We start from the raw sequence: 16,594 nt of genomic DNA, 5'->3' as shown, positions 1-16,594 counted from the left end.
ATAATTGCATCATCATTAAGTATTAAAGAAAATATAAACGGAGTCTAGTGGTTATTTTTGGTAGGCTGTAGGCAAACTTTTTCATAATGTATAGGTATAATTTCTGAGCAGCATTTTGGCTCAAACTTCCAATTCACAAGGACAGACTTCATGCATCAGAGGGAGACTATCTTAACAGTTCGTATAACTCCTTACAAATCATACAGTCCTTGTAAATTTTCTCTAGTTCAGGTGTTTCCCCCGAGAGGCCCAGTTTCTACCTTTATATCACATATGGCTAAAACTCATGGGCCAGTAAAAACATTCCTAGGATCTTAAGACAAAAAATCCTCAAAGACCAAATAAGATAATTATATTACAGTCCATGTCAAATAGTGTATTTGACTTCAAACTACTGTTTCCTTTCTTTTCTATATTTTATTTTGCATGCAATGAAAACTAAATTCTAAAAGCAAATTGGTTATATTTTTAAACATTTCTGAAAATGTTGATATAGGGAAAAAATTCAGGAATGTACATTTATAATGTTCTCTCAGATTGCTATGTGCCAAATCTGATATTATGAAAACTCAGCTATTGAAGAGGTAAAAAAAAAAAAAAAAAGGAAACTAAGGCCTCATTCAATTATTTATATGACAGCAGAGAGTACATTCAGTTCACAGAAGTTATTTAAACTTAATAAATAAAAATTATTGATCTAGGAATCAAATGCAGATCTTACACATAAATAATTTGTTTTGCAATGTCTGCTTTAGATTATTGATAGCTTTGATTCAGGTCTTTTCATAAATAGTACATGTCATGCTTGTGCTAAAAAATGTGATGCAATTCAGAAAGCTATCATCATACTGTGTCATCAAAATGGAATTAAGTCCTATATTATTTATATTAAACAGAATTAAACAGTTACATGTAAAACAGACTTACTTTTTGCTGCTTTCTCTCATTAAATTGCTATACATTGTAAAATGTTGACAGACATATATTGCTGTGGAAAGAGCAGCATGCAAGTTTTGCAGGGGAGCCTTGGAGGGAACGTCTTCACTTTTCTCCTCTAGTCTTGCCAGGACAGCTGTTGCTACTTTGCTGCAAGCCTCTACAAAATTTGCTCTGATTTCCTGAAGAGAATCATCTCTGCATGCCAGAGCCAATGGAAGCAATGTGTCAAGTTCTCCCATGATGTCAGAACAAAACTGGGAGAAATAAACGTGGCATCAAGTTATTCGTATTCTGACAGCATTGTTTAATTTATACACACTTGGGTTAGATTCTTGAATAATGAAATTGGCATAAAACATAAATACATCAAATGGGCTTTACAAACATTTCATTCTGTTTTACAGTAGAAAAACACTTATCTACAGTAAATGAATTATTACTACATTCCTTCTTGCTTTAGAGCTACGTAATATTTATTGAGAAAAAAAATTAAAACCATCTTATGTCCGTAATGTCTTCATGTTGCTTATGATTTCCTTAGATGTATATTCAAAACATAAGATTAATTCCTTGTAAACAAAGATAATTTTCTAAACTAATTCTTTTCGGAAAATATACATTTCTGAACACTGGATTTGAAAGCAAACTTATCTGTCAGTAAGTTTATGTACTACTCTCCCTAAAATTATTTTCTCATAGCTTATGTTTTAGGCAAACCATCAACATGATCTAAATTTGCTAAAGCAGTTGAGAAGCTTATTAAGTGCAAAAATGTTCATACACAGGTTCTTTTAGACAAACTAATTCATTACCATAGATGGCCTGTACACCAAATCAAAGATCCCTAATTTGGCCATATTTTTTTAATACTTATTTGTTAAATGGGAATTCTAAAAATCTAAATTCAGGAAATCTCTTCATAGTTACGCTTCAGAGCATTTGGCATTTTTTCATTGAACCACATGGTAACAGTGGTTACCATGTGTCATGGTCAATGTCATAGTCATTGTCATAGTCAACAGCACTAATCAGAATGTTTTAGAACTTTTTGGATGAGAAAAAATAATTCCAGCAAAGCTTGAAAGTTAATTCTTTCAAGTATAGGCTATGGGCTATTTTATAAAGCTATGCTCAGCCTCTGATTATAATGCTTCTCAATTTCTTCTTAATTTCACTTATCTAAGATATAGAATATTAATAGTACTTCAAGTGTAGATGGCAAATAGCCTTGGCATTCCATCTCCCCTCAAACTTCAGATCTTTTGATACCTGCCTTAGCAATTCGTTTTGGTTGCTCCTCCGGTTGGATGGCTCCACAGGACTCCCTTATATGCTGGTTGTTTACAAGACTCATCACACAGCCTGCAGCAGAAGACTGTTCTTGCCGCTCATGTTGAAGAATTTTAGTTGAAAAATCTTGAATTGCTATTGTTATACAGTGAGCCACTGAAGAAGACAGATCTTTAAATGCATTTCTCCAACCAAAATTCAGTGAAATAGGCTGAAATAATATACATTTATTAAATCAATCCAAATTCAATACTGAACATTATGATTCTTACTGTCTGAAACTTGCATGAATATTCACAACTGAATTACTTTGAAGAACACTATAATATTTCAAAATCCATTTGAGTAACTCGAGATATAGCTCACTAGCCTTGAAACTATATTAAAAGCAGCATACACAAAATGAACATGCTTAAAAACATTATATTTGCTATCAAGATTTTAAGAAAATGAACTTATAAAAAGCCTTGATTAAACACAACTGCTTTTTCATAATCCACAAATTTTTACATTATTTATCATCTTTCATACATACTTTAAAAGTCGAACTTATAACCATTTTCAGTAGTTTAACAAGTAATCCAGTTGTGGATATCAAGTGATAATTCTGTATTTTTCTTGCAACAACTGAATTCTTGTAACAACCAGAAGCTACTAACCTTGAATATTAATGATAATGAAGCTAAAGAAGGTGGTTTTAAGCCACACTGGATTTAAGTTTTTTAGAACTGGATGTAGCACAGATTAAAATGTTTAAGCAAAAACAGTATTTTACAATGGTTTGTATCAGTTCCTTGCTCTCTGTAAACAGAGGTGTCTGAAATTATCCAAAGCATAGAGTTGCACAGAAGAAGACATCACAGGGCATATGTAATATATAATCTTCCTCTGTATGGTTTGCATAACATACAAACACCAGAAGTGGCCCACTGAGAACTGCACCACTGCACGAGAAATATTTTAATGGTGTAAGATGGACTATCAAGATTCCTACTATGAAGGCATAATAGGTGAAAAGAAGTATTCCTGACAACAATGAGCTATCATACTTAATTGAAGGTAGATGAAAAAGTCCGTAATATGGAGTCTGTTCAGCTTTACTCCTATTTAGAACCTTCATCCTCCTTCCATGCTCCTTCCCCAGTCCCAGTACTCAGCTCCAGGGAGCAAAGGGACAGCTACCCACACAACTGTTCTGGCAATTACTCTGACTTTTTTTTGCTTTATGAGTTTTGTTTTTGTTTTTCTCATCCTGGGTCAAGAGTAACCCAATCTTCAGAAAGTATTCTTTGTAATCCAGAAGATATGGGGATATCAACCCACATACTTATTCAAAATACATCTCAGAAAATTGTTCCAGAAGTAAAAATGAGCTGTAAGGAAATTAAATTCCACCACTGCACATTATCAGATTTGTTAAAACACTCAGGTCCCATAAAATCATCAGTAAAATTTGTTTAATAGTAAGTGACTACTAAAACTTAAACTTGTACACATATTCTACAAAGCACAGAGCTTACCACACAGTAGTTTGTTGACATCAAAGACGCTGAACATCATGTGAATAGATGTCTCCACAGTCAGCATTATTATAAAATGCTTAAAGCTTAATAGAATTTTAAAACATTTTTCCGTATTTGACAATATATTTAATATTGAATAAAAGCTATCATGTTTTAACATTTTTTTTTTACATGTCAGCTATGAAGTACTTATGGTGTTAAATCCATTCTGTTATCAAACCTAAAGAACACCACACAATTCTTCACAAATACTCCAAGATTTTATTCCACCTTAGCTGAAAGTTTGCACCTAGAATTAATTACAGTATAAGAAACTCTGGCAATAGGTGTTTGTAATGAATATGGAGTCAGACTACATTGGAGACACAGACAAAAGAAAATCCCCTACAAAGTGGAAGGTTCTTTTCATACTCACCTCTTTTACCTGAAGTAACTGTTCAGGAAGCACACTGGCTTCATTTGCTCTAGTTTCTCCTATTAAAAGCTCCCCACTAGCTTTCTTCAGAACTCCTGCACAGTATGATAAAGGGGATCAAAGTTAAGATTAATTCTGTAGAAAAGTCAGCAGCCTACAACACCTTCTGATATATCAATATGAAGCATAAAAAAAACTGCAGAACAAGATGTAGTGGAATACTAATGTTATGATAAAGTCGAATTCAGGTTATACACAGCTCCTTTTATATAACATGGTGAAATCCATATTCGATTCTAGTCATATTTTATAAAAAAGCACATATAATGTGTAAAATATAGTTTCTTTTGTCATTAACTCATTTTTATACCAACTGTACAGTCATCTATTCATAGGGAGAACAGATAATGTTAGAGCACCTGTGCAGAAATTAATTTCTATTATTTGTTCAATAAATAAAATGAATTGCTCACAAATGTGTTGCTATAGTTTTTAGTTATTTGGAAAGCCAATATGGTAAGAATAAAAAGACAGTTAATTAGTAATGTTATTGTAAGTAAAATAATGGCCACAAGAAAAAGAAGAGGTCACGCTCCTTGGGAAAGAGTGGAAAAAAGCTCACTTGTAAGCCGTGAAGTTATACGAATATTGGCTGGTTTGATAGGGATGAGTAGATGTCACTTTCATAACCGAATCAAAATGAATATGAGGATAAACTAAATAATGTTGTGTTTTTAAAGTCCATCTCCTAGCATAAAGCAGATGCAGATATTCTAAGTTTAATATAGCCAATGTTAAATTAAACCCAAGAACTTTTAAACCCAATAAACTTTTAAATGCTGCCACACATTACTATTTGTTAAGCATAAACTTAAAGGTCTTCATTCACCTGATGCTACTGGTGGTATACTCACCTGAGGTTTATTTTCCATTTCTACGAAAAAATACAGTATTTGTGCTTACATGGGATCTCATTAACCTGACGTGGCTTTTACTTTTCCCCTAAACAGTTCTTTCACACTTTGCTCAGATTTCAAACTTCAGTTTGTATGAAAAGACACAAATCCTTATCACATGAATGTTTAGAGGAGAAAATTTGTAAAAGAACATTTAAAAATGCAAATGTCATGAAAGAAAGAAAAGATGAAGGCAGAAGGAATAATTAGTACTTTAATACTTCCTTCCAAGGTTATATTCTACAACTCCTTTATCATTATAAAAGATTGTATCAATCTATTTAATGTACTTGTTTTCCAATTCAGTTTATTTTTCTTCCCATTCTTGTAAGGGTTATGACAGTCTTGCATTGTTAATACAATTCTTTTTCTCCCCTCTACAGAGTTGTATTAACTTAAGTATTCTACTGAATTTTCAAGCTTCCTATCTGCTTTGTAACATTTAGTCTCAGAAGAAGTCACTGTGACAGCTCTAACATCAACTAAGTGAAGCCATGCATCAAGGAAACCACTGAGGACTGTTCAATAACTGTGCATAAGGTAACAGTGACACCAAAGCACCTCACTGGATTCAGTAGGCTCAGACAGATTTTTTTTGGAAGCTACTAGAAACAGGTCTTGCAGAAATAGGTAATACCATTCCACCACAGATATAAACATATAGGAGAAATAAAACATGTTTTATATCTACAAGATTAAAAAGCTTCCTACTTCCTATCTTCAGTAATATACTTTTTGTATATGTGTGTGTGTGTGATATATTAAGCAAACACTAATAAAAAAAATACTGAAAATGAGCACTGTAAATCAAACTACTTCTTAGCGTAAATTCTATCATCACTTCTGATTTATCTATTGAAATTTATATATTTCTTAAAGAAGATACTTGAACATTTTTCTGCAAGATCAAAGCAAAAATCTTTATAACTTCAGCATCTTTTAAAAGGATGTCTCTCAAAAATTTCATTCTGCACTCCTTTTATTAAACTTTCTAGAAAGGAATATAGACTAAAGGATTTCTTCTGCTGCTGTGAAAGAAAGACCTGTGCAAATATTCCTGGTCCCCTGAGGCAAAGCTTGTAAACCTAAGGGCTTGACAACTTTGCCCACAGTGTTTTCAAAGAGCTCCATTGGAAAAAGCTTTTCTTGGTAGTCATTATCTGATCTGTCCAAAGTTCACCTTTCTCACTGGAATGAAAAAAAAAAAAAAGAGAGAGACATAGATGAAAGTACGTTAGATGTTTTTGATTTTTTAAAAGTCTCAACAAGAAGCTTCTGAAAAAAACAGAGGGAAAAGAAAACTACCTTAAAGATGGGAAGAGAATGCATCTTGGCATGAATCTAAACCACGATCTCCTGTTTAACCCTTGACTGCCACTTAATGTTCCAGGTTCCTTCAAAGAGAACTGCTCCTGTGATGTTCCATGTACTAGCTATCTCAGAACATCTCAGAGAATTCAACTGACTGTAAAGAGAAGCAGACTGTCTTATCACATGATGAGATACCTTCAGAAGACATGGCTAAATGTCTTTTCAAGAAAAATAAAAAGTTGTTACTTCTTTCATTATCTGAAACCTATAGGGAAGAAAGTAAGGATATGTAACACTGAGAAGAAATGTTCTGTAACTGTTAGAAAAACACTGATACTTTCTGAGTGTTAATCTTGTCTGGATGACATGTTGAAGTTCAAGGACAAACTCATTGAGAACTTCTCATTATTTTCTCATCTCCTTTGATTTGAGAGAGAAATTGAACTCCCTGAAAGCAGCAAATAAAATGGGTATTTAGATTACCTTTTCTTCTTTTAAAATTTTCTTTAGATAATGCAAATGCATTTGAAACCCAGTGCAAAACTTAGGTCTGGCAAAGAAAAGTAGAAAAAAACCCTGAAATCTGGAAGGACTAGATGGAGAATACTGAGAAGTTAGAATGGAAAATGAAATTTATAGATTCTTTTTTTTCATCTACAGAAAACAATTTGAAGAAAAATAAAATAATAATAATAAAAAAAGAGTATTCTGAATATATTCCAGAAGATGACAGATGTAGAACTCCCCAACTGAACAAGGAGAACTATCTGTATCACCTAAAAAAATCTCTCTACATCCATCTCCCTACAGAGTTCACTCTGGTTCACTGTTTCCTTTGGTGCTATTGTCTGCCATGGGGTTACCATCAGAGAACACAGGTAGGCAGTACTTCCCTCTAACATCTATTTTCAACCGCCTAAATTGGTCTTCATAGGATTCCATTGTGCACACTGCAAAGAAACTTGTCTTGTTGCCAGCTAGAACTGTGAACTACATGTCTTTCTTTTCTTCACTGTTCTTTTTTTGGTTCACAAGCAACCTCCTACCAAAAGCAGAATCCGCAGAAGAGACTACATCCAAGCGATAATGCAATGAAAAAGTATGAAGAGAAGCCCAGGTGGCCACCTTGCAAATTTCCAATGTGGAAGCCTTCGACCTCTCCGCCCAAGAAGCAGCTATAGTCCTAGTGTAATGAGCTTTACAAACCCTGGGAGCCTCTTTACCCTTAACTACATACGCCTCCCTAATACAATCCCTTAACCATCTAGCTAAGGAACTCTTAGAAGCCATTTGACCCCTCTTAAGACCCCCTAAGAGTACAAACAATCTGTCAGAAGATATGAAATCTTTGATTCTTCTGTGATAAACCCTAAGTGTTCTTCTTACATCCAATTTATGCAGCCATTGCTCTTTGTCATTGCTGGGTTTAGGGAAAAATGAGGGCCAAGAAACCGTCTGATTTAGATAAAACTCAGATGCCATCTTTGAGAATGAAAAAAATAAATTAAAAAGATGAACTGACCAAAGACCCACTTTGTTTCTGATGGAACCTTACACATGTTCTGTATGTCAAGACTGAAGTGCTACGGGATATGCTGAACAAAAATCAACTAAATCTGCCATTGAAACAACTACATACAAAAATGCAACATTTGACATAAGCACCTGAAAAAAAAAAAAAAGAAAAGAAAAAAAAAGTTGCATTTCTGTATGAGATACAAACATGAAAAGGCACTCCTCAATACTAAAAGTAAACAAAAAGAAAAGGAAGCAAGTACAAGGTTCCTGTCTATCTGTTGCCTGGAAAAAACTCCACTTGGATATTAGCCTACATTTTATGAATTGGTTAGCTTCTCTTAATTTACTAGCAAGATACTTTCAGAAAACTAATGTTTCCAAAACACTTTCACTGCAGAAGCTGCAGGTGAGTTTGCATATGCCCAACCTAGCTTTAAACCAGTGAGAGCTAGTATGCCTGTCTAGCAAGAACGACATCTCCATCTGGGCTAATTTACTCTACTTCTTATGCAGCCTGTGCTGCTTTGTAAATCTGACACTCATACCTGAGTTAATCAAAAGCTACTCCGGACAGATCTACATTGACACTATTGTTAAATTAAAGAAGATTTATAGTAGTAAGTCTTCTAAATAAGTACAGAAGATGACCATTACTTTTTCTGTTCACATACATGCATTCTGCACAAAATAAAGCAAGGATTCTATTCAGTTATTTTTATCAATACACAGTCTCCATCACTTAAAAGAGGGAAAAAAAAAAAAGGAAAAGATAAAAAAAGAAAAAAAAAAAAAAAAAAAAAAGATTACCAGCCTAATATGGAACATTTATGGAGAAAATTTTAAATCCCTCTTGCTACTGAATAGAACATGAAATTACTGGGAACATAGTTTTCATTTTCCCATATCAAACCAGCTTTTACTTCATCACCAAAACCAACATTTCTGTCTATGTAAGATGAAAATAACAGCAATAAACCCCCTAGCCAAGATGTCTTTTATTTTTATGGCCATTTTTTTCTCAGATATTTGTCAAAAATTGAACAAAGTTTTGTGTGTAAAACTTCTTGGTAAGTGAAGGAACACTGAAAACAATTATATGTCTGATGAAAGACCTGTTTTCACCTTTTTTTTTCAGGGTAAGTATAATTTTACATTTTCTTTAGAACAGGCTTTTTACCTGGAAGACTACTTCCTATAAACTAACATAAAATAATATTCCACTTCCAGATTTGGTAGAGATGCTATTTAGAGACCAGCTTACTGTAGAGATGATTACTGTACAATAATATTTCTCAAAAAAGATGTCTGAATACACTTCTGATGAACAGTTCTGAATGTAACACTGGAAGAAATGCTTCAGAATAAAATCCTTGCTACAAATTCTGGAAAATACAATATTTATTGTTAAGACTGTAGTGATTATGTTCTCTGCATTATTGGGGATCACATTTAGACTCTCATTAGGTAAGCACTTGAAATCAATTCCCAATTTTAGAGTTTTTCTCTCTCTTTTTTTTAAAAAGGGTCTTTAACAGAAAACAAATAAAAAGAACACCTAAAATCATCCTTACTGAATGTATAGTCTATTCTCTAAACCCCGTGACAAGATTACTATGACACCTTTTTGTAAGATCAGGGCGATAAAACTTAAAACACAGTGAATAATAGCTTACCATTTCTTTAGAACTGATAAAACTGAGAAAATAAAGGAGGCAGAAATACACTAATCCTAAAAGTAAAAATGGAGTTTGAATGCAAATTTTAAGCTTTTATGTACATTCAAAAAATACTTAGGTTAATCTGCACTTCTGTACCTGAGTGTCAATACTACAGATGAAGAACCTGCCAAACAAAACATGTACTTCTGAACTCTTTTTCTTTCATGTTATGCTTTTTTTGTCTGTTTGTTTGCACCAATTTAGTATTCTGAGGACATGCTTCCAGAACACCTTGCTTCTCAGCTTGCAGCTTGACTATGGAAACATTAAACATTTTACTCCATCTATGCTTTCCCCCTGAGCAGCCTGGCCTCATTTCTGATCTGATCTTTACCTACAGGATACTCAAAGCTCTTGAAACCACTTATTCTCTGGTGACCTGGAATCTCTCAGCTGGTAGAAGTAGAAAAGTAAAACATTTTTGGGCATGCAGTGACATGGAAGGTATTTCATGATTTCACACTGTCTTTGTCTGACACGAGTGCTATCTGATGAAAAACAGAATCTAAAGCAGATACAAAATTTAGGTTTGATTGTGAAAATTTTACATTTTGTTGTAGAGCCCAGTTCTATAAAGACAGCCACTGAAGCAAGTGGGATAAGCAGGATGCTAATGGTAAGTGGTTGTGACAACTATATGTGGAATCAGGACTCATATTAAAATATTTATGCGATCATTTAAGATCAATAAAAGCGTTGTATAAGTCTGTTCTTCCCTCTTGAAAAAAGCAGCTTTGGAGGGCAAGTTCAGAAATAGTTACAAAGAATTCAGATTTCACACATTGCTTTGTCCTGTATGAAACTTAGGGTATTTACAAGAAATTCAATAGAAGTCATTATGTTACAGTGTTTGATTGTTCTTCATCAATAACTACTGCATAGCAGGTCTTTACAAACAATCATCAGTTCTTTTCTACAGATCATTGTGCTAAGAGGCAAATCTGCTTATTTCAAAAAGATTTGCTGTGGATATGGTAATACATTTATGTAATATGATGGCATAAATTAGGTAAGTAATTTTGAAAATCATACCAAATTGTTCTTTTGCACCAAGTAGAATCAATATACAAGGAAAAGCATTCATTACCTTGAACATTCTTATTCTTCTCAGTAAACAAAGGCATCAACAGAATTTCTGCAGAGAGTTCTTCAATTTTTTCTTCCATGAATAAAAAGAGCTTGATGAGTTGAGAAAGACATTTGAGTTGATACAACGTTAAGCAGAAGTTCCTTCCTTTTTTGTGGTATTCTTGGGAGGCTATTGAATCAAAATCATAAAGTAAGTTTTACTGTTCTTTAAAAAATGATACTGGAAAATTGAAAATGTAGAAAAGCATAGTATATCAAGTAATTTCACTTGTTGCCATGTCATAATGTACTCTTTTCTTGTTAAAGCACTGTCACATTAGTTCTTCCTAAGTCTTCCGCATTTGTCATCTGTGTGGGAAAGTATAAATGAATGCTAGGTTCTGTTATTCATTAACTATGATTTTTTTTTTTTTTTTTTTTCCCAAGGAACTACTTGGAAACCTTCCCAACCGCAATTTACAGAAAAACCACCATTTTGCAAAAACTGATTGAGCATTATGAAAAATAAAAAAAACAAAAACACCACACATCATTACTATATTTCAATGGCTTGGGACATCACATCCCTACACTGTCACTCTGCAAGTCACCTTGTCTGTTTAACAATCTGCTAGCACGGCACCATTGATGAATATGACATTTGAGTGAAAGGGAACATCAATCTCACACTCCACAAGCTTAAATATGTGGGGTTTGAAAACAAGCGAGACTGTCAGTGAACAAATATCAGCAATACCTACAAGCATTTGGTAGTTAAAAAGAAACCTAACATACCATTTTGAAAGTTTAACACCTGTAATCATAACATACAATCATATCACATACTCCAGGGAATTCTACTTTGAGCACAGAGTATAAAATATATTGAGTTGTTTCCAATCCAGTATTACCATACCACGTGGCTATAACTACTTTATTTTTTATAACTTCCTTAAATGTAATAAATTTGCACTTCTATGCAAATGGTAGTGAGCTGGTACTATTTTCATATGGATTTCTGTTGCAGATGTAACATCAGCTGAGCAGTTTACATGGAAAGTGTCAGAGTGCTAGCCAGAATAATTTGAAAGAGAAACTCCAAAGATGAAAGCAAATAAAAATTGACTGAAATGCACTTTTATGTACTTTCATATGTCAAATCTCTCTTACCTTGTACTCAGAGCCTCCCTTTTACCTCAGACTTCCTGGGTTATTTTTTTAGGTATTCACAAATCACTTTAAAATAGACATAGAACTAAAGAGCAGAGCTGAGCTCTGAATAAAAATTCCCTAATTTGCTATTCTTGTTCTGCAGCCTTAGAGACTGAACTGTGAGGGTTTCAATGACATCTGAGTTTCCTCAAAGTTCCAGAAAGACGTATTCATGTTAGTCTCTTGTATTTCCAGGAATGGCAGAAGAGGGTGCTATTAATAATTACATCTGCTGGAGTCTTGCCTGTCTGAATAAAGAGTATCTTCATCATTGGATTTCCAACTTCAAATCTTAAATATCCAAAAAGTAAAATACTCAGCTATTCTGAAAATTCTCCTTCACTCAAAAGGTTATTAACATAAAGTGAGTTTAAATGGTAGGCAATACCTGCCTGATTCTGCGGAAAGCCAGAAGTAACAAATGCAAAAAGTGAGAACCATGAATCACATCATAAAATTCAGTGGAACATTAATTCTGTCTCCTGTGATTTGGAAACCTTGTGATGCTCCTGTCCCCTCTCTCTAGAATCAAAGGAACTGCCCCTAAGCTATACTGTCCTTGTTAGACTGAAAGGAAGTGGACCTAGAAACCAAAGGTATACTACATTAACATTAATGCTGGAACATATATATATATATATATATTTTGGGTGGTGGTGTGCAGAGCTGGAGGCTGAACTCAATGATCTTGTGGGTCCCTTCCAGAAAAGAAATTCTGTGGGATATTCTGTGATTATATGTGTCTAGTGTAGTAGATAGCTTGAAATACATACTTATATGAACCAATACCATAATTGTTATATAACTTCCTTAAAGTGGAAAAAAAAAAACCAAAACACAACTAAACAACCAACCCACAAGACATTAATTCATATATATAGGAATCAAGAGAAAATTCAAGCAGGAGAAAATCCTTATTTCTGAGAGAAAGCACTATTTTTTTGGAGATGAAAAATATATTCTGTATTACGGAAGTAAGAAAGGCCTTTCACTGCTGATATGTGTAGTGATAAACACATTCTAGAAATGAGGCAGTTACTCTGGAAAACAAAGCCTGAAAATATTCTGCTGCGCACACCTTTCTGGAAAAGGGTACACATCAGCTCACCTCCCTTGCTGCTCAGTGCGTGGCCTGTCACAGAAAGGGCTCCTGCCAGACAACAACTGAAGTGCATCAGGAGAAGACCCAGAAAGTGGAAAAAAGAAATTAGAATGGAGATAGGTAGGCATTGACTAGACAGTATAATACACAGCTATTTCACCTGTCTTTCCTCTCTGTGTGGCCTGTACTGATGTGGAACATACAGGAACATGCTTGATATTACATGTTCAACCAAGTCTCACTGTCATTAATTAGTCCAGTGTAAAATTGGCCCTCACCACAGAGTAGTGCATGATGAAAAATTACTGAATGTATATGATTTCTGATGTTATGCAAAGAGGTCAGAGGACTCGGAAGACTCATTTACCCAAGTGGCATCACACAAAAAGCAACACCTCTCTGTGATGGCCTAATGCTGTTGACAGTATCCTAGCCAGTTCACAGAGTCTCATGCACAGGGTGACTATAAGCACTTCAATTTGATTTCAGCCAACCATGAATCAAAGATAACAATGATATTACAGTCTAACTGGAGAAGGAAACATGGAGCAAGTTGCATGATACAAACCAATTTCCTTCCTGAATGACCTGCACAGTGTTTGCTACTCTCATTCATCTAAACGTGATTTTTTCCCCATGTCTGAGTTTAGTGCTTGTAAGTCCTTTTACAAGGAAATAGCTACAGTAGAACCATACACCAAAAGAACATCTGTACTGCCTTCCAAAAACAGGACATGTGGGCATCCCATTGAAGCACAAACTTGCATGAAGAATTTCTGCAAAGGAACAGAAAGACTCTGCTAAAAGGAAGAAAGAATGCACTTAAGGCTTCTGGTACATAGACCGTGGTCCTTTCATTGGTGGAGGGTTGTGGGAATACAAGAGAGACTGTTCAGAGCAGAAGCTGCAGTGCAAGATAAATGGCAGGAGAAAACAAGGTTGAGAACCAAGGACACTTCCAGAAGAGTCAAAACAAAAAGCATGTGAGCTGAGTGATCGCAGTGTGATAAAGACCCTAATTGAGGGAAGAGCACATGGCTAGGAACAGCTCATGATTCTGACTAGAGAAGTGCCTGCATGCATGGTTAAGTGCTGTATGTAGAATGTTTTGCTGCCTTATAAAGGAAGGTAGAAAAGTTAAAAGAGAAAACTTGTGAATGTATAAATGGAATATTAGAACCTGTAATAAATAATTTGGATTATTCATGTTCTAATCTGTGCCTCAGACACTGCATAGGGTAATTGTGACCTCCTTCCACATACAGGAAAAGGGCACATAAAGGGTATTGCATTTCTTCCAGCCTGCTGATTCACCACCCCAAATATCAGGTGACAAGCAGCAGAAGTCTGCTATCTGAGAAAAAGCTGACTCTCAGAGAGCTTTGCTGATAGGAAAAAAAAAAAAAAAAAAAAAAAAGATACCCTGAATAAGACTAATATTAAATGCCTGTCAAATTGTGCGGTGATTATGAGAGCGCCAAGGCAGCTGATGCTGTTAAGACACTGTGCATAGTAATACTCAAATTTTGCCTCTGCTGTATCTGAATGGACTAAAGACAAAGAATTTTTCCTAAGTCCTGAAGCACATTCCACACTTGTTGAAGAATTAAGTAGTCCATCTTTGCAAGAGAACAGTTGGCTGGTTGCACAAGGACATATGTAGACAGCTACTCTTCAGAAGGCAAGAAGAAATGAGCAATTTTACTTAGGCAATCAATCATTGTTCTAAACTAGAGGTCAGAGATGGACAGCACTTCATCTTGAGTTTCCATTTAGAACTTGGCCAAGACTGATCCATCAAAAAGGAGCAGACACAAAGGGAGAGGTCTCAAATAGTGTCAGGTCTAGGGACAAAAGAATGCCATAACAGTTATTACATGGCTGAAAAGAGCTGAAGGAAGACATCAATACCACAAGCATAAGGAATAAGATCTACTCAGTAGGAAAGAAGTCTGATAGGAAAAAATGTAAAAACAGAGGTGACAAGAAGGGTTACTATATATAGCAATAATTAAAGACAAATCAACAGTTACTTACTTTTTCCAATGGCCTGAGTTAACAAAAAATACAGAGTTTTTAAAATGTTTTCTCTTTGAGACAAATTACAAACAGAAATTAACTAAACCCTTGTTCCTTCTTGGGCTTCTATGCAATCTGAATACTTACTTAGCTTTCAATGGAAGTGTTTCAGTATCTTAACATGAGATCTGCCAGTCCTAACATCCACACAGAAACATCTGAATTTTCAAGTGCTCGAACCCAAGATAAGTTTAGCAAATGGTTGTGCGAATTAGAATAGAAGATCCACTGTAAACTAGGTCATGGGTTGTTTCTCCCTTCTTCTACCTAACTGCATAACAACTAAAGCCCTGAAATATTACAGCAGTCATGCCACAGTTCCTTCTTTTCTTCCTTTCTTAGACCGGAAAGGTCTTGAGCAAAGCTAAAAGAAATGACTATGAAAGAACCTGAGTAGAAAGAGCACAGGTGACACAGAAACAGATATTTCAGAAGTTTCTGCTGTAAATGGTCAAGAATCAATCCATGTTTTCTTGCATGAATGATGACATTTAGTTACTAAGTATTTAGATTCAGACACTGACAATACAAGATGAGAATGTAGTGAAAATATACCCTACAAAATCTATATCTCACCATAATTTCCAAGAACAATGCTTACTGATATAGAAAATATTGACTAGAAAAGAACAAAAGTGGCTTTTTCTTTTTTATCAGATGAAGTTACACAGCCACCCTTCCACAAACAATGCCATTTCTGAAAGCATTTCAAGGCACCCACACACAGAAACTGCCAACAGTCATCCACGGTGAGTTTCTATTTTGTCAGTTTCTCCAGTTAACCCTTCATCTCATTTTAGCGACCACAACATTTTGTGGTAAAAAGCTCCAGACTTTAACTACACTCTGGGTTAACGAAAGTGTCATTTTGTTTGAGCATTTCATCTGCCAGATCCACTTCATGCTAACTTGTTTCACAAATCAGTCAACCACTGATACCTATGTGTTCTTCTAATGCTTCCCATCATTTTATAGACATCTATCCCACCAAACTTCTTAACAGCTTTGCTTCCAAACTTAAAAATTCTGGCTTGCCTAATGTTCTCTATATGGAAGTTTCACATTTTTTATCATCTTGTTGCCTTTCCTGAAGTCTTTCCCACTTTCTTTCACAGCAGTAACTAAAACATTTGTCTATGTAGAACACAGAGCATAAATACTGTATACACGAGTATTGCTAGAGAAATCAGGAATGATTTTGTAATGTTACCAGGTTTTGAATTCTATTCTATTCTATTCTATTCTATTCTATTCTATTCTATTCTATTCTATTCTATTCTATTCTAGTAATCTAAGTACATTGTAGAGGCTAATTCTGCTTTATTTCAAACCTAATATAAAACTTATTTAAGTTACTAAAGATAAGAATGCCCTCTTCAGAAGGAAATATAAAGAAACAAACACAAATCCTAAAAATCAGCACATCATTCAAACTCCATGGTTAAACTGAGCAAAGATGTAAT

General features: G+C 34.6%; 1 protein-coding gene across 4 annotated transcripts in view; it reads right to left on the bottom strand.

Annotated features, from left to right (window-relative positions):
• Nucleotides 1-16,594, bottom strand: part of KIAA0825 (KIAA0825 ortholog) — a 216,769-nt gene that overhangs the window by 142,341 nt on the left and 57,834 nt on the right. For all 4 annotated transcript variants that reach the window (XM_015849690.3, XM_015849691.3, XM_085527891.1 and 1 more), the window contains 4 exons: nt 10,758-10,928; nt 4,168-4,262; nt 2,213-2,440; nt 928-1,193 (listed from right to left, as the gene is read on the bottom strand). In XM_015849690.3, the coding sequence (XP_015705176.2) occupies nt 928-1,193; nt 2,213-2,440; nt 4,168-4,262; nt 10,758-10,928 (760 nt within the window). The remainder of the gene's footprint in view (nt 1-927; nt 1,194-2,212; nt 2,441-4,167; nt 4,263-10,757; nt 10,929-16,594) is intronic.

Source organism: Coturnix japonica, chromosome Z (assembly GCF_054131305.1).
Source record: "Coturnix japonica strain WE chromosome Z, WE-NBRP24, whole genome shotgun sequence".
NCBI classification, from domain to species: domain Eukaryota; kingdom Metazoa; phylum Chordata; class Aves; order Galliformes; family Phasianidae; genus Coturnix; species Coturnix japonica.
Note: the sequence above shows the minus strand (reverse complement) of the source record. Positions and strands in the feature narration are given on the sequence as shown.